Genomic DNA, 12160 nt, shown 5'->3' with positions numbered 1-12160 from the left:
ACCATCTAGTCTGTTAATAAAACACTGATTTTGCTCAACCTGTCATAAACATCATGCTGCTCTCAGATTATTTAGCTAAAAACTTGCAGACCTATTCACCCTGACCATGAACACCTTTTTACGGTGGCCCTTTACAGGCTCTATTTTGCAGCATTGTGTTTTTCTCGTGCTGCAGATCATTTACTGGTTGCAACACTGCCCCTTTTAGTTCTGGCAATCATGTCATTCCTGGAACTGTTGTCAAATGACATTTGGACTTTTTCCCATTTACATGGGGCTGCTTTTACAGGGCAAATATGCTTAATATTACAAAACTTCCACTAAATATGTGATATGGTATATTAAAATAAAGTCTTATGTGTACTGAAAAAAGAAGCAATAATTACCTCTCCCGCCCTACACTCTCTCACTTTTGTAATTTCTTTAAATTATTTTAAATTATTTAATTTTTAATAACATAACAGACTTGAGATAAATAATCTTGGCTTCAGATGAGTCTTTTAATTAGTGACAGGATAGTTGCAGAGTAGCGAAACTGCAGGACAGAGTAGAAATTTGCATCCCATAATCTAAGGAGCTGGTCACATGTCTGTATGTGTTGTAGGCCATGTGTCCGCAAAAAAAAATCAGACCTGTCTGTGTTCCAGTCATGGATTAAAATTACCGATGCATATCTATGGGTTCGTGAAAATCATGGACAGAATGTTGATGTCATCAGTGTGCAGTCCGAGATTGACGAAGCTTTGGCGTTTTTGTTTTTTTCTTACATGAGAATCAATGATGGCAAAAACTGACATGCTGATGACACTCAGACTGTTTTTTTTTTATTTTTTTTTCTGATTGCATTCTGGAAAGATCACTGGCGTCTGACTATGTCTGCATGTATTCCTCCAAAAGTAAACCGGAACGTTTCCACTTGCAAAAGGCAAGCAGAGATATAGGAAATGTTTAGTAATCGAAACAAAGTGTTTTAAAGTTGTTGAATAAAACTTTATAGAGTAAAAAGTGGTAAACTGCTTTAGGTATACATATCGCTGCAGGGCTGGTGGTGCTTTCTCTAGAAATAAGACTGCACACTGTTACTAATAGTTCACTATTTTTTTTTCTAATACAGGTCAGATGACAGACCTTATTTACAAGGAAAGAGACCTCGTACAGTCCTTAAAGGAGTACATTAGAGAGGAAGAAGAACGCCTTTCTAAGATCAAAAGGTATTTGGATATGGATACATACACGTTGTTTGACATTATTTTATTAGGTATTCTGATGTATTATCTTAAAGGTAATCTATCATTAACGACCTATTTTTAAATTTGTTTTTTGTGTTAAATTAGTATATATAATCCCAGATACAGCATTATTCATATGAATAGCCAGGAGCAAATTAGATAAGTATCGACTATGCAACCCTATAGGACTCCATACATAACATATATTGAATATAGGAGAAACCATATGGAGTTAAGTTGACTAAAAATCCAAATTTTATTCAAATCTATTAAAAAATGTACAAAAAATGTAAGACATAGACAGAACAAACACTAATACATAAAAAGTGGGTGTGCAGTGCTGCACAAAACCATACACTTAGACCAATACATCAGTCAGACAGGATGTCTGTATATCAAATGCATAGATATTCACAAAAAATCATCAGTAAAAGAGGGCTATGCTGGTGCATATAAAATCACTCTGTCAAAAAGTATGTGTATCAAGTATAAAGAGGTGCAACCATAAGGGAGCACATACATTGAACACACATATCATTAAATCAATAGGTGCATGCAAAGCCCTAGCTTACCCAATTATCCCCCATGATGAAGTAACACTAACAAACAGCGAAACGCGCGTAGAGGTCTTGGTTGGGGGTTCCTGTGTGTGGCAGTTCCCTGCACTTTCCATCACTTATTTAATTGGGTAAGCTAGGGCTTTGCATGCACCTATTGATTTAATGATGTGTGTTCAATGTATGTGCTCCCTTATGGTTGCACCTCTTTATACTTGATACACACACTTTTTGACAGAGTGATTTTATATGCACCAGCATTGCCCTCCTTTACTGATGATTTTGTGTGAATATCTATGTATTTGATATACTGACATCCTGCCTGATTGATGTATTGGTCTAAGTGTATGGTTTTGTGCAGCACTGCACACCCACTTTTTATGTATTAGTGTTTGTTCTGTCTATGTCTTACATTTTTGTACATTTTTTAATAGATTTGAATAAAATTTGGATTTTTAGTCAACTTAACTCCATATGGTTTCTCCTAAATTCAATTTTTGTGTTAAATGTATTTTTTTATTTTTTATAATTTTTGACTTTTTTTTCATATTGTAGTATTTGTATGTTTTAATATACTGTCTTAGTTGCATAGATTGAAAAAAGATACAGGTCATCAGGTTAAATATCTCTCGAGCAATTCTGTATTATCTATCACTAGATTACTTGTTACTGTGGAATCGGAGTTGGTGTAAAATGGACTGACTCTGACTCCTAAAATATATAATAAATTGGGTACAGTAGTTCAATGCAGTTTGTGGGGTACCATTATCATTATTTGCATGACCAGCTTTTACAGCTCTTAATGGAGAAATGGCCCTCAAACTTGGTGTTTCTCTGGAAAGAGAAAGTATTAGAAAATTAGTGATTGAAGAAGCCCTCAACCAAAAGGAAGATCTTAAAAAGACTCTCAAGAGACGCTTTTTGTTTCTTAAAATGGATGCATGCACACCTCAGAGTGAACTATTTTGCTATCAACGTTTGTTTGTGACAACAAAGAAATTGTTACCAAGACACTGGCAGTAAAAGATACTAAAGCTCATCACAGCAGCCAGTTTCTCCAGGCCTTAGTGGAAAAAGTTCTGCAAGATTACGAACTCAAAAAAGAACAGGTTCTTGCTATTGTAACGGACAATGCTTCAAACATGATAAGTACAATTAAACTGATGAATGAGAATAATGAAGGTGAACAGCAGCTAGAAGAACATTTCAGATTCAGTATGTTGGAGATGGAAGACCACAGTCCTGTTCTCATAATGGAGGAACAAACTGATATTACTACAGAAGAACAGCAAAATGATTCTTTAGTGTATGTGCACACTGTCAGTAAACGCTGTGGATTGGATGCAATCCGTAGCGGTCAGATGTTAGAGCATAGTGGACGGGATTTCAAGAAATCCCATGCCCATTATTCGTCTCCGTGCTCCTGCGGCTCACCCGCGGAGATGAACATGTGGCGCGTCTTCACAGACCGCAGCATGTCAATTTCTCTTGCGGAGACAGAATTTCTCTTGGGGAGACTAGTATCAGTGCAATGTATAGAATGCGGTGAATCCACATGTGTTCAATGAACACATGCGGATTCACCTGCGTGCAGCGCTTTGGACGCAGCACAAGTATGCTGCGTTCAAAGCGCTGCCAGAAAGGATCATGTGCACATACCCTTACAAATTAGACGATCTTGTTTAAGCTACTTTACACCTCTCTCCTAGTCATCATATGCCCTGGGTTGTACACATGCTGCAGCTGGCAATAAGAGATAGTCTGCAAGAGGAACATGCTGCAACTCTGATCAGCAATGTGAGGAAATTGGCTATTGCTGATAGAATCCCTAAAATTTATTCCATCTTGGAAGAGACTTGCTGGAAAAGGGGCAATTGCAGATACTGCCACTCAGTGGGGCAGCACCTATTTAATGATTGAGCGATTGCTTGAGCTGAAACTCTTTCTTGTAGATATGGCCAACCCTCAGGCAACTCTAAATGAAGGTCAATGGACACAGATGGCTGAATTGAAGGAATTGCTTCATCAGCCATTTACAGTGACTAAAAAATTACAAGCTGAGGATTTAACTCCTGGCATTTTTATAAAGGAGTGGAAGAACTTGTTGTTTTGCCTGTCCCAAAGAGGAGGTTTAATCACAGATTGCATTGCTGCTTCAATGAAACGGAGAGAGACACTGTTATTACAAAATAACATTCTTCTGGCAGCTGTTTATGTGGACCCCAGTCATCGTATAATGCTTGATGATCAACAGCTTACTAAAGGAAAGGAAGCTCTGACTGAGGTAGCAGTTAGGATGAATGGGCTACAGGATGGCCAAGAGCAAGAGGACTTTGGTCCTGCCAGTGCTACTGCTGCCGTTTCTTCAGCCTGATGAGTTTAATTTCAAAAAGTATTTGGACGACATGGAGCAGACAAAGTGTTGCCGCAGAGGAAAAGATTCCACTCCCATAGAAAACAGATTGACCATATTTCAGATTCTAATTATTCACTTGCTCTCAAAGAAGTAGAAGAGTTCAATCATTCATCAAAACTGACTGTGCATGAGGCAATTCCTTTATACCCGGAAATTGTTAGAGATGTTGCCCATGTGGCTACGGCTTTGCCACCAACCCAAGTTAGTGTAGAGAGGTTGTTCTCTAGCCTTAAAATAATTAGGTCAGATTTGAGGTCATCTATGAAGGAGGATCTGATGGAGGTGATACTATTTCTCAGAACAAATTCATAGACTGCACAAATGTTATTCAGTACGTTTTTGTTGAAAACTGTTTTTTCCACTTACTGAAGTGTATAATAAATTGTAAATATGCAAAAGGTTTTTTGTTCTAAAGTTGTATTCCAATAAATATATTTAATGTTCTATCTAAACAGCTTGATTATTGTATCCTAATAATGATTAAAAGCCTGATGTTACCATTTTACTACAGTAAATTTATCACTTAAACATGAGCCATGTATGAGGGAGTCGGAGTCGTGGAGTCGGTGTCATGGAAATTGAGTCGGAGGTTTGACTTACCGGCTCCACAGCCTTGCTTGTAACCCACTATGCCAATGGTTATTAGAAAAGTATCCAACCCTTTTTAAAATGCTGATGTACTGCCATTACTGCCTCTTGCAGTAGGGCATTCCATGGTCTCATTGCTCTAACTGTAAAGCCATAATCGTATTTTCATTCACATGTACTGAATGTACCTTTGGTCCTTTTGTAGGTCTGTGAAAAATTTGACACCACACAGACAGCAATACTGTCCAGTTGGGCTGTTCAGATCAGCAATTATTTTCATGGAATGAATCCTTCTCATGAAAAAAAAATTGCATCGTGTGCTAGTTTCTTCCGTTTGTTGAATGAGGTTTGCCTATTCAGGTCCGTGAGTGTGAAGAAAAAAAAAAATTGGATCCCATCAACTATATAGTATCTGTTTTTTTTACAGATACATAGCCACTATTACCACAGGAAACTATTGGATCATGTTCATTTTGTAATTGTTGATGTATGAAACTGATGCAACACAGACATAAAAAACGAACAAACAGCACACGGATGACAATATAGATCAAAATCTTCCAAGTTTTTTGCTTGATACTTGGACTGTTTTTATATGCTCATGAACTTGGCAAGGAGCAGAAATAATGTTTTCTATCATGTATTTATGTAAAGGGTAGCTTGTGATGTAAAAGTCCTTCTCTTTCAGCTGGGCCTCTCGAGTAGAAGAGCTTACAAGCAGATCCTCCTCTGATCCAGAGGGCTACCTCGCTCATCCCGTCAATGCATACAAGCTGGTAAAGAGACTAAATACAGACTGGCTCACACTTGAGAATTTGGTGCTTCAGGATTCAACTCAGGGTAGGTAGTATGGATCTGTACTGAAAATCGTCTTTAGAAGAATATTATCCTTCAAGTCTGTTTAATCATACCTATCCACGAGCTGATTTACACCTGAGTTTAGGAATTACTCATGAGGCCATCTTCTCCCATTTTTATAGAAAATATAGTTAAAAACACACTATCAGCGCCTCTTTACAGTTGTGCAACAACTTCATTTTACTCCTTTTAAAAAAGTGGTTCCCTTTTCAGGTTCAGGTTTCCCTGGCTGCAGAAACAAACTGCACTGTAGTAACCATCCCTGAGTCTCCGCCAATGCTCCCAGTGTCTGTCATTGGCTGTGATACTGACAGTGCGGCAGCCAATCAATGGGCTTGTGAGTGCGGGTTCCATCTACACTGGCTGAGCCACTGAGCTTACTGATTAACTGTCAATGTAACGTCAGCAAGGCAGCCAATGCCAGAGACTGGAAACAGCGGTGGAGACTTGGGGAGGCAAATACAGTGTGGTTTGTTTCTTTATAATAATCTGCAGCCGAGGACTGACATTTACCAAAACGGAGAAACCCCTTTTTAATTCTTAAAACATGGAGTGTTTGCGTGCATTTATTTGCTGTCGTTCACTTTGCTCAAAGGATTGTAAACGTGGCTCGGGAACCACCACACTATCTCTTGTGCCCATTTTATGGCACAGTTGAATAGGCCCTGACCTTGTAACCCCTTAACGACCGCTGATACACATTAAAACGGCAGCCGCTAAGGGGCCTTATTACCTCATCGTCGTTTTAAAAACACCGATCGGTAATAAGGGAATAGCGCCTTTCCCCCCCCCCCAGAGTCGGAAAATCTCCGAGGTCTCCACTACTGGGGGTAGCTGAGAGCCTGGAGAATCACTATCCGGGCCAGATTTTCTGGTCCCCAATCACGTGATTGCTGTTATTCAATGAATAATGGCGATCACGTAAAAAAAAGTGTGCCTGCTATTTAAAATTATTTCTCTCTCTTATGGCATGATATACATGTCAGACGAGAGAGCAATGATGTCCCCAAAATCCCTCCCCCAATGGTACCTCCTCCATTCCCTGGTCCCTATTGCTCCTTCCCCCGGCCCTCCGCCTCTTTTTTCTGAAAAAAATGGCAGTGGCATGCGCAGTGCGCCCGCCGATATCTGCCGACTGGCACTGGCAGGAATATTTTTCTGTTAGACCCTGTCACAGTGATCAAAAGCCAAGTCACCTCCTTAGTCAGATTATTATTTTTTTTTATTTTAGAATTTTTATTTCATTCTTTGCAATTAGGGCTGGGCTTGGGGTTTGGGGTTGGGCTTTTTTTGGGGGTTCGGGTTGTGGTTAGGGCTTGGGGTTAGGGTTGGGCTTATTTTGGTTGGGGTTTTTAAAAGTAAAAAAAAAAAAAAATGATGACAATGACAACTAGTGTTGACCGCAAATGCTCGCTACTCAAGTTTGGCTCAGGTGCTCAGGTATGCACAGAGTATCGCGGGTGCTCGAGTGACATGCTCGAGTCTCCACTCTGCATGTTTATTTTTTCATTTTCACAGTTCAACGTTATAAACTTCTGTGAAGCACCTGTGCGTTCAAGGTGCTCACCACACATATAGATACATTCCCTGAGGGGTCTAGTTTCCAAAATGGGGTCACTTGTTGGGGGTTTCCACTATGTAGGCACATCAGGGGCTCTCCAAATGTGACATGGCGTCTGCTAATGATTCCAGTAAATTTTGCGTTCAAAAAGCATGGCAGGGCGCTCCTTCCCTTACGAGCACTGCCGTGCGCCCAAACAGTAGTTTTCCCCCACATATGGGATATCTGCATACTCAGAAGAAATTGCGCAACAAATGTATGGCGCATTTTCTCCTGTGACCTTTGTGAAAATGCAAAATTTGGGGCTAAAAAAAAACAAAACCTTTTCTGGGAAAAATTTGATTTTTTTTTTTTTTTTGCAGCTCAATGTTATAAACTTCTGTGAAGCATATGGGGAAGGTTCAAGGTGTTCACCATACATCTAGATACATTCTTTGGGGGTCTAGTTCTGAAAATGGGATCACTTGTGGTGGTTTCCACTGTTCAGGCACATCAGGGGCTCTCTAATCGCGACATGACCTCCGCTCTTGATTCCAGCCTTTTTTGCGTTCAAAAAGTCAAAGGGTGCTGCTTCCCTTCCAAGCCCTGCCGTGTGCTCAAATAGTTGTTTTCCCCAACATATGGGGTATCGGCGTACTCTGGAGAAATTGCACAACAAATTGTATGGTTCATTTTCTTTTGTTACCTTTCTGAAAGTAAAAATAATTGGGGCTAAAGTAAATTTTTAGTGAAAAAAGAATGTAAAATAAATGTTAATTTTTTTCCTTCCACATTCCATTAAATCCTGTGAAGCACCTGAAGGCTTTCTAAACTTCTTGAATGTGGTTTTGAGGACTTTGAGGGGTGCGGTTTTTAGAATGGTGTCACTTTTGGGAATTTTCTGTCATATAGGCCCCCCTAAGTCACTTCAAATGTGATGTGGTCCCTAAAAAAAATCTCTTCTAACTTCCTAACAAATAAAAAAGTTGTTTAACCACTTCGCGCCAGAGCCTGTTTTTGCCTTCGTGACCGGGCCAATTTTTTCAATTCTGACCACTGTCACTTTATGAGGTAATTACTCTGGAACGCTTCAACGGATCCCCCTGATTCTGAGATTGTTTTTTTTGTGACATATTGTACTTCATGATAGTGGTAAAATTTCTTCGATATCACTTGCGTTTATTTGTGAAAAAATCGGAAATTTGGCGAAAATTTTGAAAATTTTGCAATTTTCAAGCTTTGAATTTTCATGCCCTTTAATCAGAGAGATATATCACACAAAATAGTTAATGAATAACATTTCCCACATGTCTACTTCACATCAGCACAATTTTGGAACCAAAATTTTTTTCTGTTAGGAAGCTATAAGGGTTAAAAGTTGACCAGCGATTTCTCATTTTTACAACAAAATTTACAAAACCATTTTTTTAGGGACCACATCTTATTTGAAGTGACTTTGAGGAGCCTTTATGACAGAAAATACCCAAAAGTGACACCATTCTAAAAACTGCACCCCTCAAGGTGCTCAAAACCACATTCAAGAAGTTTATTAACCCTTCAGGTGCTTCACAGGAATTTTTGGAATGTGGAAGAAAACAATGAGCATTTAACTTTTTTTTCACAAAACTGCTACTTTAGCCTCAAATTTTTAATTTTCACAAGGGCAGCCAGAAAAAATGGACCCCAAAATGTGTTGTGCAATTTCTCCTGAGCACGCTGATACCCCATATGTGGTGCAAAGCCACTGTTTGGGCGCACGGCATGGCTCGGAAGGTAAGGAGCGCCATTTGACTTTTGGAATGGAAATTTGACTGGAATGGATAGCGGACGCCATGTTGCATTTGGAGAGCCCCTGAGGTGCCTAAACAGAGGAAACCCACAACAAGTGACCGAATTTTACAATCTACTCCTCTGTATAAATTAATCTAGTGGTGGGAAAATAAGTAGGTAAATGGTCACTAAACCCATAGATGAATTCCCACAGAGGTGTCATTTCCATAATGGGGTCACTTCAGGGGGGATTATGCTGTTCTGGCACTTTTCAGAGTACCAGAGCTAAAGAATCCCCCCTGAAGTGACCCCATTTTGGAAATGACACCCCTCTGGGAATTCATCTATGGGTTTAGTGACCATTTTAACTCGATGGATGATTTCCAGAAATAAGCACGCAATGGAAGGTTTAGATTCTGGAGAACCCCCCCTGGAAATTAAGTGAGCTCTACTCGAATATGTCATTCACTAAATGAACCAAATGTTTGAATGACAAATTGGGATACATTTTTACAGTTTAAAAACGTGGTTCTGTGTGGTAGATTTTAAAGCAGTCAGTGACGCATAAGGCTGGCAATGATGGGCATTGTGGGCAATAGTAGCGGGTATCACGCCTCATTCCTCTCTTAGTACATACACGACATCTTTTCTGGGGGTTCCTTCTTGTTTCCGTTGCTGGAATAAGTGCAATAAAATGTCGCTCAGTGAGTCTTTTCACATCCTCAGATTCTAATGGATGAGCGGGGCTAGCACTTTGAAAGACAAGATTTTCAATTACCTTTTCTTGATAATCAAGAAAAGGATCTGAATTTCCTGCTTTTTTGTACAACACAAAAGAATTGTATGTGGCCACCTGAAACAAATAGATAACCAACTTTTTATACCAGGTATAGGACTTTCTTGATACCTGGTATGGCTGTAGAACCTGGTCTGCAAGGTCCACACCCCCCATGTGTTTGTTGTAGTCAATGACTGACACAGGTTTTTGCTTCGGAGTGGTGGATCCTAGTTCTACAGTGGCCCTTGTGGCATCTGTGTGGATCGAGCTGAGGACAAAAATATCCCTCTTATCCCTATATTTCAGGGCAAGCAGCTCTCCATTGCGTACAGCCCCTGACTGCCCCTTTTGGAACTTTTGGTTGACCAATGGTTGTGGAAACCCCTGACGGTTTTTACGGATGGTCCCACAAGCCCCGATGTTGTGTTCAACCAGACTTTTAAATAGGGGTATGCTGGTGTAATAATTGTCCACATATAGATTGTAGCCTTTTTGAAAAAATGGACTTATCAGCTCCCAAACAATTTTTGCAGATGTCCCCAGATAAGTAGGGCATCCTGGTGGGTTTAGTTGGCTATCTTTCCCCTCATATATGCGGAAAGCGGATGTGTATCCGGTTGAACTTTCGCACATTTTATAGATCTTTATTCCAAACCTTGCCCTTTTAGATGGGATAAATTGCTTGAGGTGCAGTCTTCCTTTGAATTTTACAAGGGACTCATCTATAGAAATATTTTGTGTTGGGGTGTAGAGGCTTAAGAATTTTTCTGACAAATTTTCAATGATGGGTCTAATTTTGTATAACCTGTCATGTTCTGGGGCATTTCTGGGCAGGCATTGACTATTGTTAAAATGCCAAAACCGCATGAGCATTTCATAACGGGTCCTAGGCAGAATGACTGAAAACATAGGGGTGGCTTGAACAGGGTGGTTGGACCAGTAGGATCGAATGCTCGGTTTTTTAACAAGCCCCATGGCAAATGTAAGTCCTAAAATTTTTTTTATTTCCGGGACATTAGTTGGTGTCCATAAATTTGCCCTAGCATAGTAAGATCGGGGATTCTGGCTTATGAATTGGGATGCATATAAATTTGTTTGCACAACAATATGCTCTAGCAAGCTGTCTGTAAAAAACAAATTAAAAAAATGAATTGGTCCAAAATCTTCCACCTCCACATTTATACCAGGAGTGGCGTTGAAATCAGGGCGGAATGGAGCAGCCGAATCCGAAGCCTCCCATCTGGGAAATGCTAGATCATGTGGCAAAGCCCCTTGTACACTGGCGTGCGCCAATTCACTAGTAGCAGGGACAGCGCTTGTACTGGGCAGTGTTCCCTGATTTAGAGACGTTTCTCCAGTAGCGCTATTTGCCCCTATTGTTGTACTGGTCCTTGGGCTTGAGGATTGACCAGAATCACTGCTCATTTCTGAGCTCTCAGTGTCGCCGCTACTAAAGCCCTCAAAATCCACATCTCCATCTCAGATTGCGCTGTCATCAGTGTCAGAACACAGCAGGGCATACACCTCCTCTGCGGTATAAGTCTGACGGGCCATTTTATTTTTAGATTTTTGGACCGGACTGAACGGACCGGACTGAACGGACCGGACTGAACGGACCGGACTGAACGGACCGGACTGAACGGACCGGACTGAACGGACCGGACTGAACGGACCGGACTGAACGGACCGGACTGAACGGACCGGACTGAACGGACCGGACTGAACGGACCGGACTGAACGGACCGGACTGAACGGACCGGACTGAACGGACCGGACTGAACGGACCGGACTGAACGGACCGGACTGACTGACTGACCTGACAGGACTGACTGATCTGACAGGACTGACTGATCTGACAGGACTGACTGATCTGACAGGACTGACTGACTGATCTGACAGGACTGACTGACTGATCTGACAGGACTGACTGACTGATCTGACAGGACTGACTGACTGGACTGATCTGACAGGACTGACTGACTGGACTGATCTGACAGGACTGACTGACTGGACTGATCTGACAGGACTGACTGACTGGACTGATCTGACAGGACTGACTGACAGATCTGACAGGACTGACTGACAGATCTGACAGGACTGACTGACAGATCTGACAGGACTGACTGACAGATCTGACAGGACTGACTGGACTGATCTGACAGGACTGACTGACTGGACTGATCTGACAGGACTGACTGACTGGACTGATCTGACAGGACTGACTGACTGGACTGATCTGACAGGACTGACTGACTGGACTGATCTGACAGGACTGACTGACTGGACTGATCTGACAGGACTGACTGACTGGACTGATCTGACAGGACTGACTGACTGGACTGATCTGACAGGACTGACTGACTGGACTGACAGGACTGACTGACTGATCTGACAGGACTGACTGACTGATCTGACAGGACTGAC

General features: G+C 41.1%; 1 protein-coding gene across 5 annotated transcripts in view; it reads left to right on the top strand.

Moving 5' to 3' along the window:
• Nucleotides 1-12160, top strand: part of P4HA2 (prolyl 4-hydroxylase subunit alpha 2) — a 170515-nt gene that overhangs the window by 41145 nt on the left and 117210 nt on the right. For all 5 annotated transcript variants that reach the window (XM_073651199.1, XM_073651200.1, XM_073651198.1 and 2 more), the window contains exons 3-4: nt 1115-1211; nt 5479-5630. In XM_073651199.1, coding sequence (XP_073507300.1) covers nt 1115-1211; nt 5479-5630 — 249 coding nt within the window. The remainder of the gene's footprint in view (nt 1-1114; nt 1212-5478; nt 5631-12160) is intronic.

This window comes from Phyllobates terribilis, unplaced genomic scaffold (genome assembly GCF_046119375.1).
Source record: "Phyllobates terribilis strain yellow unplaced genomic scaffold, ASM4611937v1 Scaffold_11__3_contigs__length_659146591, whole genome shotgun sequence".
NCBI lineage: Eukaryota > Metazoa > Chordata > Amphibia > Anura > Dendrobatidae > Phyllobates > Phyllobates terribilis.
This window is presented reverse-complemented; position numbering and strand designations above follow the sequence as displayed.